At 38.9% G+C, this 21,135-nt stretch overlaps 1 protein-coding gene across 2 annotated transcripts; it reads right to left on the bottom strand.

The window, feature by feature from the left end:
- Positions 1-823: 823 nt before the first annotated feature.
- On the bottom strand, positions 824-12,931 carry LOC135607361 (formin-like protein 18). Of its 2 annotated transcripts, none has more exons than XM_065099128.1 (17): positions 12,448-12,931; positions 11,312-12,012; positions 10,929-11,150; positions 9,225-10,849; positions 9,006-9,132; positions 6,749-6,820; positions 6,273-6,326; positions 6,125-6,166; positions 5,732-5,812; positions 5,600-5,650; positions 5,414-5,495; positions 2,983-3,077; positions 2,283-2,354; positions 2,042-2,158; positions 1,729-1,797; positions 1,568-1,634; positions 824-1,319 (listed from the first exon to the last, which is right to left on the bottom strand). In XM_065099128.1, exons 1-17 carry the CDS (start codon positions 12,518-12,520, stop codon positions 1,135-1,137), a joined length of 3,735 nt encoding a protein of 1,244 aa, XP_064955200.1. In that variant the 5' UTR covers positions 12,521-12,931; the 3' UTR covers positions 824-1,134. The 2 variants fall into 2 exon arrangements, with proteins under 2 accessions (XP_064955200.1, XP_064955199.1); XM_065099127.1 differs by having other exon boundaries at positions 6,273-6,371; positions 12,448-12,930.
- Positions 12,932-21,135: the final 8,204 nt, after the last annotated feature.

Raw genomic sequence — 21,135 nt, 5'->3', positions numbered from 1 at the left:
TCTTACTCTGTTTTCGTTTGCGAAATATAAGAAGGAAAAAAAAATTCAGATAAAGAGAACAGTCGGAAGAATCACATTGTGTGTGTTATTTTATCAAATAAATATATAATTCAAATGAAAGGGAACGGAATCATTTTTGAGAATTTTTTTTTCTTTTTCCCATAAATTGCCTAGATGGAAGTGCATGAATCAGTCCAAATAATGTAGGGAATTCCATGAAAGATTCAGGTTTTTCCTCGAGTCAACCGCGGCGGCGGATCCGGAGAAGGTCAAAATCACGTGCGGTGGACTGCGCCTGGTTGTTGGCGGCTCACGGTCAACGATTCTTTCCCCCGTCCTCGCCTGATTCTCGAGTTACGACTTAAGACTCGACTCAAGGTCATGCGACGTGCTTCGACATGCGGCGGGATTCATAATCAACACCCGATCAAAAACTGACACACGGACAATCCGTCGTAACTCTTACCTACTTGTCAAAAACGTCACCGCCACATCAGCCACTTGATCAAACACTTGTTATGTGTTTAAGAAATAAGAATACTGGGAAAATCCTTACTATAAAATGACATACATTTAATTCACGGTAATCTGTGTGACAAGTTTGGCATCAAACCCACCACACTGTTCCATGTCAAATTCATCAGAAAAGAGAAAAAAATGATTGATTGAAGAGTTTTAAAGCAGTGAGAGATACAAGACAATGCGCGGAGCAATGGCTCACAAAAGCTAAATGACTGTGTCCTCGCAGCTATTACATCAAGCTAAATATCTCTTTGATATCGTCGTTTACAGGGACGAGAAACACTATACAAGAATCGGGTGGTAACAAACGAAAACCTATATTTGGATCGGTCATCTGTACATACATTTCCAAATTGCTTCTTTTTCTTCAAGCCAAGCTGCACCGGAAGATACAGAACAAGAACTTAATGTATCATAGTTTGGAAGAGATGAACATGCACAATGAGGCTAAAAGGTGGTAAACAAATCTACAATTTTCGCAACGACGATAGCTTCTTCTCACAACTTCTTGCTCTCGAATTATTCGTATCGACCCGAGATGTTTCCCTTTGTTGTATTCTAATGTATATCAAGAACGATCCTTGCATGTGAAAGAGAAGAATTCTTGCCAGTCTATGTGGTGTTGGCACTACCGGTCGTGGATGGTATGTTCTGTGGCGCGTTCTTTGAACTGTTGATCTTCAACTTTTCATTTTCTGCTTCTTTCTGCGCCTTTTTCTTCTCCATCTCCAGTTGTTTGCAGTTCTCTTCGTGGGCGCGCACGAACATTTTGACGAAGTTGAGGAGTGTTGAGACAACTGTAAAATGAAGAGAAGAAATCACGTGTTATATATGAAGATATGTACCAAAGCTGTCTGGCTGACCAATAATAATATACGGCTAATATGCTGCGGGCAAGCAAGCATGTTCATGCAACAGCAGCAAGTGATACCGTATGTGTAGGTATATTTCGAAACAACATGAAAGAGTAAGGTAATTTATTTATCGAAACTTGCTTGGGTACTCGAAGATAAACTCGATGTTTCTTGGTTGGAATGAGATATACCTTGTTCGAATGGACACCGTGTCGGATCTTCTCCGAAATAAAGGGCCAATGCATCAGCATTTCTACCCTGTAGGTCAGATTCAAAAACAATGTCAGAAAACAAATTATAACAGGCACTAACAGATTCCAAAATCATTAGCAGCAGTAACATCGAAGCATACCACATTGGAATAAAGTGAAGTTAGAGATCGAACTTCAGCTTCGGCAACACCAAGAAACTCCTCCAGGGTCTGACAAATGTAGTTTCAGTAAGAGGGGTGGACTAAAAAAGACACAGGAGAGTTTTGCGTTCTTTGTCCAGAGTTCCATATTGCATCAAAGATCCTACTTATGGATTCAGTAGCAACCAGAAAGATTGAACATAACTATTTCAGGCAGAAGGATACTTCTTAGTGGCTAAATCGCAATGGTGGCAGTAAAGAGTTCAGGGGTTTAAGTCCTGTTGTGAGCATTAGTATGAATATGACTCAATACCTTACAGAAAATTTGTGATACAGGACCATCATTTTCTGATGCTGTCAATTCCTGTTCAACCTTCTCAAGGCCTTTGTTTATTGCTTGCATTTCTTCTGCCAGAAATTTCAGTTGCATCTGTAGAAAATAATTACTTCATTGAGTTAGATTTTGAACTTGTGAGAAAAAAAAAAAATTAAGTGAAGAATTTTAAAAGTCCAGGAAGAAAATCAAGCTAACAAGAAAAAATTCATTAACTTACCTTAGCTGCAAGTTCCAAGCTAACAAGATGCTTGGGAAAATCAAGAAGTTCAGGAAGTTTGTCTGCAAGAACCTGCAGGTTGATAAGGAAGAAAAGAAAGGTTTGGATAACAAAATGAGTTTTGATTAATTTTAGACTTAGCAACAAAAAAATAGACAAACGAAGGAGAAGCAAGTAGAAACTCATTCATGATATGCAAATGATACGTCCAGTTTTATAATGGAAGATCACATAAAGAAGCTAAATGTTCTATTTTATCATGAAAAAGGGAAACCAGAGCCCAAAAGAAAAAAAAAAAAAAAAAGGAAAAAAACAGATGGAAAGCTGAATTTCCAAAATATTTTCCATTATATTTTACTGAACTAGGAACCGAAAGTCAGGCTTTTCGATAAAAGATAAATCATGGCCTCTTGTCGTTGATTAAATTGACTGTATTTATATGAAAACCTAAGCACCACATGCCCATGACTATATAATGAAGTATAAAATCTTATTTTACTGCAACATTTTACGACCAAAGTACATATAATTAAACTGATTTTTATATACATAGACAAACTTGGATGAAATAACGAGAATTTCTTAAACTTCGTCAAAAGAAATTTTGTCAACGATCTTAAACCATATCGATCCCAGTCAAACTGATATATAAGCTATCTTTTGTGGAAGAAATAAAACCTCGTTTCTGATAATAAGCTACCTTGCACAAATAATGCATGAGAGTCATCCTGTTGTTGCGTGCACGTGTGTCAGTAAGTTTGAGAAGGCTATCCAACCTAAATCCAACGGCAGAACCTGCAAACATAGGGTAACATATACAGCAAACATGTGAAGTATCACATAATATGCATGAACAAAAACATCTTAGATGGAAACATAAAAAGCTTGTTTTGGTAGAGAAATTTAAATAGCTCACATCTGAAGCATCAGATGGTGTCTAATTAATTTTTTATTAAAGTAACTGAAGCAAGAAGTAAAAACATATATCAAAACAAACTCAAAATTGAGAATAATATTAAGGAATTTGGAGCATTTGAGTATGATTTTTAGTCTTCAAAACTATGAATTAAAATACTTCTAAAAAAATATCTAAAGCATGCAACATAATGATCAAGTCAATGGAACTAAAACCCAAAGGCTTCTGGAGTAACAGATATGTCCTTACATCAGTATCTCATCATATCCTGTAAGATAGGACTCTATGGCCACTGCAATTGTCCCGTCTTATTCTCTTTCACAGAGCAGCTTAGATTGCATTTTTAACAGGCGGTAATGAAGATAACTGAATGTTATCAAGCTGGTACGCCATCCCAAGCTTCTCTAGTGAAGTGCCAGTGCAGAATCCCATGATCTGCACATAGCCGTCAGGAACAGTTGGGTTCTAGGCGACTTTCAAAAATCCATCAACCAAAAATATATTGTCTAAATACTGTGTAGGAAGAAGCTATGACAACATATATTCCAAAATAGATGTGTAAATTCACATATAAGATATGTTTGTGGATATAGCTTTACTATTACAGTCACCTATGAACATAATAGCCATAACAAAATTCTTGTGAAAATTCAGTCTTAAGAACTGAAATCAGTGGAGTGATGGTATATATTGTGGCCAAGGAAAACCAAAGCAGAAAGTGGAAAGTAAATTAAAAAAGGATATCTGGACACAAAAAAATACAGAAAGGCATATGGAAACATAAGCAAATCAAATACCAATAGCTTCCACAGAAATCCGTGTCTTTTGTCCATGTTATAGAGAAACTTTTTTGGTTTACACAACACTTCTAGACCAACCGTTGTTGTCTAAGAAAATTCAAATTCATGTCTATGATGTTTTTAAGGAGCCATTTCATTTCATGACAAAATTCTTGTGATCTAGTACCTTGTATCATTTTATTCCAAAAGCATATACAACTCTCGGAGATAACTGATATCAGCCAGTTGTATGAAAATCAAGATAAAATAAGGTGGCTAATGAACATAACAAATCAATTCTAGAACAGTATTGCTTTGCCCAGTCCATGATCTCCACGGTGGTCTCTTCAGTTTGAGATAGCTTACAAAATTTAATAGTATATGAAGATGACATCAACTGTCATCAACCACAACAATGTCTACATCTTCTTGCAACCTGAATTTCACCTTTGTACGTATTCTGATGCTAACAGTGGTTTAGAGGAAATCAAGAACCACCATTTTGTGCCTCATTGAGCTCATATTGGTATAAAATTATCAGATGAAAATGTAGCTTCTGCACATAGTTTTCACAAAAACCAACATACCAAATCAAATCAAATAGATTACGTGAATGCACGTTTGTAATTGAGATTATTCCTCTTGATAAAAAGGATATATTTGGTACACGAGACTCTCCCCCAATGCAAAGTTTAGAGAGGGCCAATATTTTCAGTCTTACCTTTGTACATTGTTCTTACAATCCAATTATCTCATAATGTTTATAATTGGGATTCTTATTCTTGATATATAATGAAAAATAATTATCTCATTAAAATTGTTCTTACAATCCAATCATATAACGCTTCCTTACATCATAGTCCTTAATCTAGTTAGTCCTTAATCTAGTTAAGAGAGAATTGACCAATTGTTACCATACCAATTCATATTCATTGGGCTTATATTACCTAAGTTTTCTTGTAGTTCGAAAATTGTTACCATACCAATTCATATTCATTGGGCTTATATTACCTAAGTTTTCTTGTAGTTCGAAATTATAGTCCAACAAAGTTTCCTGGTAAATAATCTTGGGAAAATAAATATGAACCAATTTATGTTTTACAGTTAGGAAAGGAATGAACGAGTAGCCAAGTATGTACTTACGAAAAGAGGTAACCAAGGATGTGTGTGCTATTTTACTGAATTTAAAATCATCTAGATTATGTGATATATAGCTCTAGGGTAATCAGATGGAAATCTGTATTTTCTTTATATAATGTGCTTAGATTTACTATCCTACAGAAGATGCAAGGTCAAGACTATCAGCATGCAAGGACAACGTTGCATCACATGATAGGTATTAAGTGAAACATCATGTGTTTCTGAACATGAAATGATCAATTGTATAATAAGAGCAAAGATGATGTAAAAATCCACAATGTGTAATTTTGACTCACCCCTGGCAGTTCCCTGGTTTAATGCATTTCCCAAAGAAAGAATGGTCTTCATAATTCTTTTCAATTTAACAGAACTTCTGATCTGAGAATGGAAGAGATATATAGTAAGCTATGGAATCTCAGAACCAGCTAGTTCACTGCCAAGATAGTCAAACTGCAAACTGAATAAGGCAAAAAATGGACTACCTCTTCTGCAGCAGAGTTGACAATGTTCAGGCTAGCTTTGAGGTCAGCAACCTAGTAGAGAAAATATGAAGAAAAATAATTCCAAGAAACATCCTCAAATACATCCAAAGGAAAAACATGAGATTATCCAACCTGTGATTGGAATTGGATTTTAAATGAGAACACTCTTAGCTTGGATTCCACCCGTGGTACTTTCATCAGCTCCAAGAAATACTGGTTAAAATCAGGGGAAAGACAAACAAACAAACAGTATATATCAGAGATTGTTTTAGGTGCCAATCACAATTCAATTCCTAATCTCAATCATTATATTTAAGCAAAAGATTAAATAAGGCTTTAAATCGATCTTCTGAATGTTGATATAACAGCAAAAGAACTTGATTTAGAAGAAATTTGCAAACGACAAACAAAAATTCCTGATGATTGTTGCACCAAGACTACTAATTTTCGTGGAGGATCTGTGTCAACTTGATCTATCTTCTACTTCAAAAAATTGCAGCAAAGAATCAAATTGAACTTGTTTACCTGCTCACATTTCCCTAAGTTTTCTTTATCTCCATTGTATCCCTAATAATTACAGGAAAAAAACAAGTTGAAGCATAAGAAGCAAAGAAATGGGAAAATATATTGCCAAGGGAAAATAAAAAAAAGAAGCAAAATAACATATAACAACCTTGAGTAGTTCCATTTCCTCCTTTGTTGGGCAAAACTTAATGAGGTTATCAACCTGATCAACATCTAAAATGGAATCGTCAAGGGTAAGAACTGAACTCTGTGAACAAAATCAAAAAGCAATCAGGACCATACTTAATGCCATAACCCAGGATCAAGAAACTAATGAAGAAATGTTTAGCGAATATTCATCATCTAGGAAATTACTACCTATATATATAAGCCATTAAAAAGTTAATACAAAACTTACCTAGTTAGGATTTAGTCCCATTAAAAGAAAAAAAATGCTGCTTAACATAAACTTGTCTCATCTAGACAAGTGACTGAAAATTTGTCAAAAATAAAACAAGAGGATGAAAAATCAATCTACACTTTTATATGACAAAAATACATCAAAAGTAAATGTTCAAGAAGAAGGTAAGCTTCAAATTTTGAAGAAACAGCTGCTATGAAACTAACCAGAAGTCATCTGCTTACCAGTAAATCATTTAGTGGCATCTTAACCTTTGTAAGCATGATTTCGCAATTATTAGCTCGTCTAAGATCAATCTGCAAGTGCAAGTAATGTAAATAAATTACGAGACATGTTTGAGCTTGTATATGATCACATTAAAAGCACGTATATGCCCTCATATTATATTTTTGCCATCAAAGTTATTTTAGTTTGTTCAATGGCTCTTTTTTCATTTCAAAATGTTCAAATTTAAAATTTCCTGTTTTATCCTCTCATATGAAGATTTATATCCACAACAAATTAGTTACAACAATTGAATTTAGTTAAGAAGGAAACCAATGAATCCTTAACTAAAAGAACAAATCATATATATACACAAAATAGGCCACTGATATTCCTAGAGAAGCGCATTTGTGATACTCCACCCCTATGTAAGAGAAATTTTGACTTGGTTTATAAGACTAAATGAATATGCTATCATAGTCTATGGCCTAGATATTCTGAGACAAGTGGTTCATGCCTATCAAGTTAATGGGTCAAATAGCCAATACGGCTAGGAGTGAACATTTATCTTCTCTTGAGTTCCATGTTGATCCACAAATCCTGATTACTTTATTTCAACATATTTAACAATGATGTGCTGAACTAAGTAGAAGGAACAATTGTTGATCTCAAGTACTCTTAAAGATCACTACTTTGCTGATTTCTGGAGAGCCTGCAAATGGCTTCTCTAGGAAACTAAAGTTGGTTTCTTGAGAAGAGGTTTTCTTCATTTAAAAGAACTCAACCCTTACTAAAATACTTGATGTTGAATTTGCTAGCAATCTCATCTCTTATGCATAATAAAATCTTTATCCTCTTCTTGCAAATATTTTTTAAAGCATTTGCATACAATGATTGAAAATGATGCCAAAAGTACCAAATTTCATTTTCTACATAATCCAAAAAAAGATATCAAAAACACTTTGATACAAGATCTAATGAGAGTATTATTTTTAGTAGACTGTATCCAACCCCACATATAGCCATAGTAACCAACAAAAATGGAAATAAAAGGACACCTCACTTTGCCAAATTTGAAATGTGAAGGCCACTCAAACTTACAGGCAGATGAAAAATAAGAACTTCATGTGGAAAACAAAAGAATACACTAGAATCACCATTAGGATCTTTGTTTTGATGCATTCACCAAACTATCATATGGAGGGGTATGTTGTGTTGCTTTAACAATCACCATCACCACCCTAAAAATATTCTTAAAGATACAACACTTTTGACTTCTTCAGGATTAAGAAAGCAGGCAACTATGATTTCAAACTTTCCATCGAGTCTCATTAGGGGCTTGGGTTTTCAATCCTCGCAATCTCTAAACAATTTTGCCTCCAGAATTCACCATGTTTTCTCTCTGTTAGAGACTGAGAATCCTAGGTGTTGACTCTAATCATAATCTGAGTATTGTTCATCATCTTTCTGCAGACTGACATTTGGAGCAAGCTGGCAAGAAAGATAAGTTGAGCCGTCTAAAATAATAGAACCTGGCATTTAGGAACATGTGTTGGTCCATACAAATGAATGTTTTCTAACAATCATGCAACAATTTGAAAATTTTATTCTCTTCATTTAGATCACTTGGATCAAATGCAGGCCCTAGTCTTCTTCGGAGCTTTAGCCTTCCTTCCAGTACTATGAAGAGAATTGTTAACACAAGTACACTATGAATAACTTGTCTAAGTTTGTCTTTCTTCTTCTGGGTGTCAAATGTCCAAATTCTAACTAATCCTTTGGAATTTTGAAGTCTGCTTTCGATTCTATATTTTACAAACCGTAGTCAAATGAAAGATGGAAGGGAACAAAATCATCTTAATTCCTGTGAGTTGATCCTTTCAATATACAGTATGTGCAGAAAATTAAGCTTAAGAGAGACACCAATTCTAGAGATGTGAATTAATTTAAGTTGTCATATGTAGAATAACCAAAATTATGGACATACCCAGTTCCCCAAGCTGTTAATGTAGGCATATTATGTATTAGTGGTTCTTGTGATAATTCACAGAAATAATTAAATATCCTAACATCATGAACTACAATAGTTTCTCATGGAAAGGTTAGTTAATGTTAATGAGATTGAAACTCCATAAAGAAAGAAACGAAATGAATGGATGACTCATGCATCGGATTAACAAGAAAAGCTAAGGCTATCAGATAAACTGTGACTAGCAGATGGCTATATAACAGTAAAATCTACATATTTTTCTCTCTGAACTTACAAGAAATCTTTACCAGATGAACTTTGTCAGATTTTGGACCCATGGAACCACTGGATTTGGAACCTAAACGCCGAAGTTCAGAATTTGGAACTGCAGCTGAAAAGAGACTCTCAAGCTCAGACATGTCGAACTCTGGCGCCCTAGCACAAAAAAAAAAAAAAAAAGCAAAAATGTAAGACAAATTTTTTAAGAAGGTAAAAACTTCACAAAGTAAAAATGGATGGTCAAATACTTCAAGCATTCATCACAATTTTGTGACTCCGCCCATAGGCTTCCTTGCACTGCTCTTGTTACTTTGATCCAATGCAATGGCTTCAAATTAGCCTTTCTAGATAATGCTTGTGCAGTCTGCATTCCCCTGTAATTTGAAGTTGGTGCCAAGATGCGTCCTTTCCCACCTGGTGGAGCATTCATGCCATTTGGCGGTGGCGGAGGTATTACCTCAGAGTTGGTTTTCTTACCTCCAGATGATTTAGGAGCAGTAAGGCTCCCCAAGGAACTTGAAGGTGCAGGAGGAGGTGGTACAGGTGGGGCAGATGATGATTTGGTAGAATGTTGTGATGAAATATTAGGTGGTGGAGGTGGAGGTGGTGCTGAGCTTGCAGCTGCAGGACCAGGCAGCGGGGGTGGGGGTGGAGGAACACCTGCTCCTTCAGATGCATTTCTCACAGGCATTAAGTTACTTTGGAGACTCGGGGAGGCCATCAAGGGTGGTGGAGGAGGTTTAGGTACTGACTTGCCTGCCATGTTGCTTGAGACTACCTGATGTGCAACTGGAGCAGAAGCAGGTTTTTCCAAGCCAGCAGAGACAGAGGCGGATGATGTTCCTTCAACGGGAGGAGGAGGAGGAGGAGGAGGAGGAGGAGGAGGAGGAGGATGTGAAGTTGGTTTATCATTAGCCTGTGAAGAAGTTCCATGATGAGAAGGTAGGGGAGACACGAAAGTATGTGGTGTTGGAGTTGAAAGCTCTGGAGCAGGTGATGGGGGAACTTCTGGAATCGAGCTTTCAGTTGTCAAAGATGGAACTTCCGCTACTGCTGTTGGTTTGAGAGTTGTTTCAGCATCACTTTCAGCAGCAGCAGCAGGAGGGAGAGGGGACAGAGGAGGAGAAGGAGATGCATGTGAAGTATCTTTTATGTGACTTGCTGAAGATGTCAATAGCTGTTCTGACGACTGGCATTGTGATAATTCCGAAGAAATATTGGATCCAGAAGCTGAACTGGTTGGAAGAGGTGAAGCTAACATTGTTGTCTGAGTTACTTCAGAGCTATCAAATGCAACATGGTCATGAAGCGGAGTTATGACTCCAAGAGATGAAGGTGAACTATGATATCTAGAAACAGTTGCATCAGAGCCCGGCACTTGCGGAGAATCAGAAGAAAAGGCAGGAGTCGATGGAGATGCTGGAATTTGTTCTATCCGAGAAGGGCATTGTGCTGACATCTGCGGACCATCCAGTTCGACATTTTGGCTTTCCGTAATCGAATCAGAACCCTCATCAAGTGGAGCAGACTGCTCCTTGGGAGAAGAAAGTAACGATTTCTTGTTTCCATCATCATCGGTTTCTCCCAACTGGAGTTCCTCACGAAGCACATCATAGCTCGTCCTTTTCAGCTTAACATCAGCTTCGAACTTTTGCGGAGACATTGCGTCCAACTTCTCTTGCAAGTTCTTGGACGAAGATATCTGCTGAAGAACTTTCGTGGCAGCATCCACATTTGTTTCCAGCCAATCCCAATTGTTGAACAGTTCTTGCACTTTGGCAAATGCTTCAATTGGAAGGCCATCTTTTTCCTCACCACTCGTCAATTCTGAAGATATAAGTGGATCAGCCGCATCCATCTCTGAAAGAAGAACCTTTTCACCGAAAACTAAAGTCAGCATCAGTACAAATCTGGTTCTTCCGATTCATCGAAGAACAGGGCAAAGAACATACCTCGACCCTGAAATCTTTAGGAAACCGATCTTTGGCGTCCCACAAGATGTCAATGGCATCACGATCTAGCATCAAAATGTTAGACCTGATGAAGGCTGTATTGAACATGACCCTGAACATCATCACTTCCCGGATTAGATCTTCATCCAAGCTGATGCACTCAAGTACGATATCTCCTTGAATATGGCAATGAATGTCGATCTTGACTAGTTCACAGTCTTCCTGCAATTTGTGAACAGAAGCACATGGCATTACACTCCATAACATTGTATCACTCGATTGGAAAAAAAGGTCTGCATTCACCACATTCTAAGCTTTCCAGAGAAACATTCATTTCGATTTTTAAGAGAAGATTACATTTAGAGAGGAAAAAGATCATTTACCTGTTTGAAAAACCGAACCAGTTTGCTTTTCTTTGGTGTTGAGAATAGAACTTTCGGAGTCTGATCAGAAGCAATGAAGGGATCCTGGCCATAAATTCGAAATATTGGCCTGCATCCACCTGTTGCATTGAGGTCAGGAATGAACCTAAGGATTATGCAGTCCAAAGTAAGAGCTCGATCAAGCGGAGGCCATTCCATGGCCACATTTCTCCTTGATATATAATGCAGGTATCTCAGTTGGGAAGGCAGCGGATTCAGCGGCGACAGCAGCTGCAAGAGCTCACGGGGGGCCTGCTTGTAGATCATGTCCAGTGTCCTCTGCTCGCCTGTGTACTGCTTGTGGTAAACCAGAAGCGCCGCCAACATGAAAGCTAGGACCGGCCATCCTCCTCGATCGCAGTGCATCAGCAAGAGGTTCTGCTGACCCAACGAGAGCCAGCTCTCGCCTGACCTCAAGAAATGGTGGATCATTTCCATTGTGAGCAGCGGGCATCCTTCATACTGCCGTGGGTAGTCCATCACAAGCATGTCATACTCTGACAAGACGCTAGAAATCTGGCTTTGGCTCTCCCCCTCTCGGAAGTTGAACACCATGAAGGAGGCATCAGGGTACTGTTCGTGGAGCTGTGACACAATGCCTCCCATGTACACCCTGTATTCTTTTTCTTCCAAGATATCAGTCGTGAAACAGCAATCGAACACTGCAACCATTTTATAGAAGCTGAATCATGCAAACTGGAAACTAAATCCTCTATTTCATCGAGGCATTCAGATCTATAGGTTTTTCCATAGAAACTATTAAATCTATTTCATCGAGCAGATGGCTCTTGGATCTTTCTACCACATGTTATAGTAACCACCCCGATCAAAATTTAGGCAAAACGAAGCGCAGATGAACGATTAGCTATAAGTGGGCGGATTCAAGCCCATTGCAGTTATGCATTTGGTGCAAACGGGTGCACCTCCCGATTAGTATTTGACGAATAATTACAAGTACGAAAAAAGTTCGATATTTGATCTCGAAGCGCCAAATCGCAGGAAAATCACACAAACTAACATAAAAAAAGTCCAGAAAAATCACTCGATTTCGCAGCGTTATCGAAGAAAAGAAGGGTTTGGAGAGATCAGAAGCATACCATAGACTCTTTCGGAAATCTCCAGAAGCCCATCGGGTGGCTTGCGGTAAAAGAACTTGCGAAACATCGCCATCGTCAAGATCCAGACGAATCAAACAAAAACGCCAACGCAATTAACCAGGCGGGCAAAATCAAGAAACCTTACGAGGAAGGGTCTCGGAAACATTGGAACGATCGGGGGAAAGGAGGAAAGGCGCATGAAAGCCCTCTCTTCCGAGCTGATATTGTGTGGATTCGAGAACAGACCATGGATTTCGTTGCAACATTAAGGAATCGCATGCGCTTCTTCTTCCATGTTCCTCTTATTGTGATCCCTCCTCGTGGCGGAGACGTAGGAAACAAGAGAAGACGGTCTTTTGCGACTGATCAGCGTCTAAAAATCACATTTTAAGAGAAAGAATGCGTTGTTAGACTAAAAAGAATGGGGAAGATGGTGAGATCTAGGATTCAGCAAACCGCCTCCTATGTCCCTTTCTTTTGCCTTGGCTCGAGGACGACGTGTGGAATTCTTCCTGCTTGCTCTCATGCTGACGATATTTGCACGCCCTATTTTTCGTCTCCACCCTTTTTTTTTCTTTTTTTTATTGGCTTTTACCGTTAAATATAAAAGATAATTATTTTTCGTGTGTTGTATACTCGTATTTATATCACGAGAAAGGCTTTGATCAAATAATCATATGTATTTTGAGTGCCACAAAGGAAAAACTGTGGTTTTCTGAACAATTGAACCTATTCTTCCATGATATAATGTCAAATAAGCTTGAAATTTTACAAAATAGAATATCAACATCTAAATATCGATATTAATAATCAAAATATCAATAGATAAACTTAATTTTTGGGGATTGGGAGATCAAGTGCATAAGTATACACGTACACGTGGAACTGTGTTGTCGACACGTGATAAAAACGGGGGTGGGTTTAGAAACCGTCTGTATTCGTTGCCTTCGCGAGGGAGTGAACTGACCTGGTCGTTACGGCACGTGTGCCGCTCGTGCGGCGACAGAAGTGGCCCCCTCTTAAGATTAATTCTACTAATATGCGAACAGTGTCCATAGGTGGTAGCACCAAAGGTACTTATAGGAAAATACGAGGACAACATCACATGCATAGTAAAATAATATTAAAATAAAATTTTAATTTTTTATTCGTCGTCGTGTAAAGATTGATACGTAAAATCCACAAAACTTAAAATTGCATATGTGAAAGATTGTGTTACCTAAGGAGTCGTATATCCCATAATCCCTACAGATCTCTAGGAGAGGGTGAAGAAGGTCAAACGTCATCTTCTTTAGTGGTGATCCACACATCAGGGCTACGACAATGCTCCTCAAAACCCTAAGCCTGATATCTAAGGAGGAGAAGGAGAGGTAACCTAAAAAAGGCTCTAGCCTTTGAACCATTGGTTTTCTTCTATTTATAGAGGTCCCCCATCAATATAACCATAATGGATCCAGTCCTATTCGGTATTGGATCTCCATCCAACTACCCAAGCCTCTTAGATTGTTTGATCTCTATCTAATAATCTCTCATTGGCTTTTATTGGATCTCGTCCATATGATCCAATAATTCAGGGGCTTGTTGGATATCCAATAAGATAGGGGCTCCGACGGATATCACATATCCGAACCTCTACTCATCGCAACACCTACTATATGTGTGTGACTCTCTAGGCCCAATATCGAGTTGGCCGTGAGTCATACCTGTCAGAACTCCTTCTGACTTAGTAAATTATTATCTCCATAATAATTCACTCGACTCATTGACTACGGATATGCTAGACCACTAGGCCATAATCCCTAGACGATATAGGGGAATCCAATCAATTAGACATGTTTGTCCTCAGTTACCATATACTTATAGTCCCTTATCCATCTAATATCCCAGAGACCGTATACCGGGCATGGTGTTGTCAGGCCCATATGATTTCTACTCGAGTCTCGCTCTAATCGGATTCTCCCGAAGAACTCTTTCTCTCTCAATCCGAATGACCCTAGCTAGGGATTTGTCTGAACAAGAACACATGAGATATTCCTCTTATGACACTAAGAGCGGATGATCCTCTATCGACACTCAATAGTCATCGTAAGGTTAGCTACCACTCCCGATGACCGATTGTGTTAGATCTGAAACCTCCAGACCTATAAGTCTGGTATCAAAGAATGAAGTACTCATACAAGACATCCTTGGTGTCTCAAGTCTAAGGACCAGATACACCACTAGAACTACGAAATCGCTGTCTAACAATAAGGCATCATTAACCATCTATCATTCCATAAGCGGATCAATCAATTAACTCATTATCTAATGAGCAGCTATGAGACCAGCTACATCCATCATATGTGTGGGTATACAGCACATCAGTCTATCCGGTTATCTTGATGTCCCTCTCGAGTAACCTATGACTGAGATTATTTAGTATTTATGTTTAAAGGCAAATCGGTCTCATTATCATGATCTCATCACGAGTCGATTCTCATTGTATAGATCCATGGATATCACAATATATTCAAGCAACATACAATATAAAGTGATAAAATTTTAAATAATAATAATAAGCAAAATGACTACGTGTCAAGTCACACATGTCATCACTCACGTGATTGGCTTGTATGACACCTATGACTAGCAATCTCCCATTTGACCTAAAGCCAATCACCTATGTGTTTGATCCACATTAGACCCCTGTGACACTCAAAGACAATCTGAGACAATGACTTTGTTAGTGGATCTGCAATGTTATCTTTGGATGGAACTCTTTTCACTACTACATCTCCTCAGGTCACGATCTCTCTAATAAGCTAGAACCTCCTCAGAACACTTCTATTGAGACCTAGGTTTATTTAATTGAGCAATCGCCTTGTTGTTATCGCAATATAAAGGAATCGGCTCCTCGCTACCTAGCACGACTCTTGGATCTATGATGCACAACTTCATCCAGACTCTCTCCTTTGCTGCCTCTACTGTAGCAATGTACTCCACCTCTATGGTCGAGTCGGTAGTAGTATCTTGCTTGGAACTATTCCAGCACACTACTCCTTCATTCAGGGTATACATATATCTCAAATTTGACTTGCTATCATTGACATCGGATTGGAAACTCAAGTCTGTGTAGCCTTCAACCTTGAGGCTATTACCTTCATATACTAGTAAAAGATCATTAGTCATTCTCAAGTACTTAAGGATATATTTTATTACTTTCAGTGCTCCAAGCCTGGATCCGCTTGATACCTACTCATGATACTCAAAGCATGTGCTATATTAGGCCTGGTACATAGCATGACATACATGATAGACCATATCTTAGAGGCATAGGGTATCCTATCTATGTTTGTCCTTTCTTCAGGAGTCTTTGGGGATATACTCCTAGAAAGCGATATCTAATGTCTCATCGGTATGAGACATCTCTTGGAATTTTTCATGCCAAACCTTTTGACAATGGTGTCTATATACCTAGATTGGGACAAGCCAAGTATTCTCTTGGATCTATCTCTATAGATCCGAATCCTCAAAATATAGGATGCTTCCCCTAAGTCCTTCATGGAGAAATGTCTAGATAACCAAGTCTTTACTATAGATAATATTCTTACATCATTCCCAATGATCAGGATGCCATCCACATATAACACCAAGAAGGTGATAGTGCCCCCACTTACCTTCCTATACATACAAGGCTCATCTTTATTTTTAACGAAGTCATAAGATCTGATTGCCTCATCAAATCTTATGTTCCAACTTTTAGAAGCTTGCTTTAGTCCATAAATGGACCAAAGCAACCTACACACCTTATATGAGTAGTCCTTGGACACGAATTCCTCAGGCTATATCATATATATACCTCTTCCTCGAGGTTGCCATTGAGGAATATGGTTTTCATGTCCATTTGCCAGATCTCATAATCATAGTATGCTACAATGACCAATAGAATTTGGATATTTTTTAGCATGACTACAGATGAGAATGTTTCATCACAATCAATACCTTGCTTTTAACGATACCCCTTAGTCACTAGCTTTGCTTTATATGTCTCTATCTTTTCATCTACTCTGATTTTCATCTTAAATATTCACTTGCAATCGATAGGTATAATACCCTTGGGTGCATCAACTAGGTTCCAAACCTTGTTGGAGTACATAGAATCTATCTCAGAATTCATGGCTTCTTACCACTTCCTGGAGTTTATACTTATAATAACCTCCTCATAGGTCTAAGAATCAATATCCTCAATATCCTCTCATTTAATATATCTCACATATCTCTTAAGAGGATGAGATACTCTACCGGACCTACATAAAGTCGGAACTTGTGTGCTAGGTACCTGAACAGACTCGGGCTATGGAGTGGTGCTTGAGCTAGATTCTCTAACCTCGCTCAACTCTATCAAGCTTTCACTGTCTCCGCCAAGAATATGTTCCTTCTTAAGGAACACCGCTCTCTTGACTACAAAGACATTTTGGTCCTCGGGATGATAGAAATAATACCCATAAGTTTCGTTGGGGTATCCCACGAACTCGCACTACTCCGTTCTCGATTCTAACTTATTAGGGTTGTGTCTTTTAATGTGGGCAGGGCAACCCCAAATCATAATAACCTTAATATCAGACTTCTTCCCTTTCCATATCTCATATGGTGTATGTTGAATCTCGGATTTTGATGATGAAGTCAATTGTCATTTGTTGTCTAATCTATGTGCTGAGATAAGTGTGCAGGATTAACTACGATGAAAGTTAGATAAGCAGCAGGAGTTGCGCCGGAGTCAAGTTCATGATCACGTTGGGAGTTCGAGAGTTCGACGGAAGTTCGGATGGTCGTCGGAGGTTCTGCGAGAACAGATCCGAGAAGTCCAGAAGCTTGCCAAGCGAAGCTCGTCGGAACTCGCCAAGTGGATCGTCGCAAAGTCCAGGAGTTTGCCGGAAGTCCGCAGGAGCATCACCGAGGATTCATCGGATGATCGACGGAAGTTCGTCGGAAACTTGCCGAAAGAAGCGATTGACGCACCGAAGCAAAGCTGCAGAAATTGTCTTAGATTTAATCGTAGTTAGCACGTTGATTAAGTTGGAAAATGGGAGGTGATCCCATTAGCTTAATCTTGGGGCAATTGGGCCCCTGAAAGATTGAAATTGGGCCGAATGGAGCTAACCATTCGGACCCTGATTGCACCAAGAGGTGCAACCGCCCAGGCCAGGAGGTGGCACCGCCTGGGCTAAGCCTCCCAGCGAGACTGGGCGGTGCAACCTCCCCAACCGGGAGGTGGCACCGCCTGAGCTCAGTCTTCGAGCTAGACTGGGCGGTGCAACCTCCCTGACAGAGAGGTGGCACTGCCTGAGCTCAGTCTTCGAGCAAGACTGGGCGGTGCAACCTCCCTGACAGAGAGGTGGCACCGCCTGAGCTCAGTCTTCGAGCAAGACTGGGCGGTGCAACCTCCCTGATAGAGAGGTGGCACCGCTTGAGCTCGGTCTTCGAGCTCTGCCAGGCGGTGCAACCTCTCCAGTCAAGAGGTGCAACCGCCTGATCCTGGAATTCCGGGATTTGATCGTTTTGAGCTCCAAATTTGAATTGGGTTGGGGCCTATAAATACCCCACCCATTCAGCACTGAAAAGAAACAGACCTACACCGAAATCTTGATCTTTTCTGTGATTCTAAGAGCTCAAAAGTGTTGTAAAGCCTTTAAGTCTCCTCCTTCTGTTCTTCAAGTTATTGAGTCGTAAAGTGAGGAGAGAAAGGTCTGTAAAGGTTGTCTCCTGAGCCTATCAAAAGGAGAGAAACTGAAAAAGGGCAGTTGGCCTTCGCCTATTGAAGGAAGGCCTCTAGTTGACGTCGGTGACCTCGTCGGTGGAGGAAGCCAAAAGTGGAGTAGGTCAAGACTGACCGAACCACTCTAAATCTATGGTTTGCGTTTATTTTGAGCACTTTATCATTACTGCAAACCTCCTTCATAACTACTGCTTTCTGCGCTTTTACGAACAAGTTCTAAGTGCTGTTCTTTCAGAATCTGCATTCAGACATAAATCGGTGTTTTCGTACATTACAGTTTACGTTTACGTTTTGATTCTGCAAAACTGTCTTCTACGCCTTCACGAACAAGTTTCTAAGTGCTGATCTGTCCGAATCTGCTTTCAAACGTAAACCAGTGTTTTCGTACGATATTTACATTGCAGTTTACGTTTACGCCTTGATTCTGCAAAACTGTCTTCTGCGCTTTTACGAACGAGTTTCTAAAGTTCAGATCCTTTTGAAACTGGGTCTAGACGTAAAACTGCGTTTAGACGTAAATCTGCGTTTAGACGTAAATCTGCGTTTAGACGTAAAACTGCGTTTAGACGTAAACTACGTTTAAACGTAAAACTACGTTTTAGACGTAAACTGAGTTTGGACGTAAATCTGCGTTTAGACGTAAATCTGCGTTTAGACGTAAATCTGTGTTTAGACGTAAAATTACGTTTAGACGCAAACTGCATTTAAACGTAAATTGTGTTTAGACGTAAACTACGTTTAGACGTAAATTGCACTTAGTCATAAGTTATCTTTGAGTTGGCTTTTGCTTCAAAACTGATTTTTATCGAACGAACGTAGCTTTTGTTTTTAATCGCTAAAAGATTTCCGCTGCACTAATTCACCCCCCCCCTCTTAGTGCTCTCGATCCTAACAATTGGTATCAGAGCAAGGTTAACTCTCTAACAGATTAAAACCTAAAGAGAAATGGCATACGCTGGAAACCAAGAGGGGCATTCTATTACGCGTCCACCCATGTTCAGTGGGACGGACTACACCTACTGGAAGACCCGAATGAGGATCTTTCTTATTTCTATGGATTTTGAACTGTGGAATCTTGTCGAAAACGGATTTTCGAAGTCTTCTCTTCCAATGATCGATTGGAATGATTTGGAGAAGAAGGCTTTCGCTCTTAATGCAAAGGCTATGAATGCCTTATTTTGTGCACTTGATAAAAACGAGTTTAACCGTGTTTCAACTTGTGAAACTGCATTTGATATTTGGCACACACTCGAAGTGACCCATGAGGGCACAAGTAGAGTAAAAGAGTCAAAAATCAATTTGTTGTTACATTCTTTCGAACTTTTTCCGATGAAACCGAGTGAAACCATTGGCGACATGTTTACCCGTTTCACGGATGTCGTCAACGGTCTAAAAGGACTCGGAAAGAGCTTTTCAGATTTTGAACTTGTTAATAAGATACTAAGATCCCTTCCTAAGAGTTGGGATCCCAAAGTCACTGCTATTCAAGAGGCAAAAGATTTGCGAAATTTCCCTCTTGAAGAATTAATCGGGTCATTAATGACCTACGAAATGACTTGTAAGGCTCATGAAGAGCAAGAAGACATCCTTCCAAAGAACAGGAAGGATATGACACTCAAAACCTCTGAAGATCACTTGAGAGAAAACTCAAGTGATGAGGACTGTGACGATGACTTGGCACTTCTAACTAGAAAATTTAAAAAATTCATTAAAAGAAACAAATTTAAGAATGATACTAAAAATAAACTTGAACCCAAGAAGGATCAAGTTATTTGCTATGAGTGCAAAAAGCCGGGACACTACAAGAGTGATTGTCCCCAAGCCAAAAAGAGAACAACAAAGAAGAAGGCGTTCAAAGCAACATGGGATGATTCGAGCGCATCTGAGGAAGAGGAGTCCAACACCGAGCAAGTTGCTCATTACGCCTTAATGGCTATTGGAGAGGAGGTAACGAATTCATTAAATGCTGATTTATCTTTCGATGAATTATTAAATGCTTTCAATGAGTTACTTGACGAATGCAAGAGTATCAGTAAAAAATATAAATTGCTGAAAAAGGTGCATGATAGTCTTACTTGTGAGTTTGACAAGTTAAAAGTTGAACATCATGATAGTTTAAATTCATGTATCAAATGTCATGACTTAGAAACTTTCCAAAAAGAAAACATGCTACTCAAGGACACCTTGAAGAAATTCGAGGTTGGTAGCAAGTCATTGAACATGATCCTTGCAAACAAGGGTCACGTTCCAAAAAGAGGTGGAATTGGATTTGTGAAAAGTCCTCACCTAAATCCAACCACTTTTATAAAAGGCTCCATCTTACATGTTCAACACCAAGCAAAATGTAACTTCTGTTGTAAATTTGGACACAAGACACATTGTTGTCCATTCAAGAAAATAAGTCCAAACAAATTAATTTGGGTTCCTAAAGGAACCATGACAAATTCTATGCAACATGATAAGAAGTGTAGATCTATTTGTGAGGCACCCAAAAGCAAATGGGTACCTAAAAATTATCCTTTCTTGTAGAAACCCACACCATCCCAAGCTAGGAGCAAGAGATGGTACCTTGATAGTGGATGCTCAAGGCATATGACCGGAGATCCATCTCAATTCTCTAAGCTCACTAGCATAGATGAAGGCTATGTTACATTCGGAGACAACAACAAGGGTAAAATCATTGGCAAAGGAACCATAGGTAACAAATCCAACTTCTTTATTGAAGATGTTTTGTTAGTTGATGGTTTAAAACATAACCTCTTGAGCATTAGTCAATTATGTGATAAAGGATACATTGTCAAATTCGAATCCAATGCTTGTATCATTGAAAAACCCCATAAAAACATGTCTATGATTGTATTAAAACAAAATAACGTATACACTATTGACATCAATGATTTGTGTAATGAAATGTGTTTTTCAATTTTAAATGA

This window comes from Musa acuminata, chromosome BXJ2-3, assembly GCF_036884655.1.
Source record: "Musa acuminata AAA Group cultivar baxijiao chromosome BXJ2-3, Cavendish_Baxijiao_AAA, whole genome shotgun sequence".
Classification (NCBI taxonomy): domain Eukaryota; kingdom Viridiplantae; phylum Streptophyta; class Magnoliopsida; order Zingiberales; family Musaceae; genus Musa; species Musa acuminata.
Note: the sequence above shows the minus strand (reverse complement) of the source record. Positions and strands in the feature narration are given on the sequence as shown.

What these genes read in the sequence shown, in the direction of transcription:
- LOC135607361 (XM_065099127.1), bottom strand. Translation starts at nt 12,520, where the DNA reads ATGGCGATGTTTCGCAAGTTCTTTTACCGCAAGCCACCCGATGGGCTT. An exon ending in TGGTTCGGTTTTTCAAACAG is followed by an intron (nt 11,151 to 11,311) that starts GTAAATGATCTT and finishes CACAAATTGCAG; the next exon opens with GAAGACTGTGAACTAGTCAA. An exon ending in AAACCAGGGAACTGCCAGGG is followed by an intron (nt 3,078 to 5,413) that starts GTGAGTCAAAAT and finishes CTATGTTTGCAG; the next exon opens with GTTCTGCCGTTGGATTTAGG.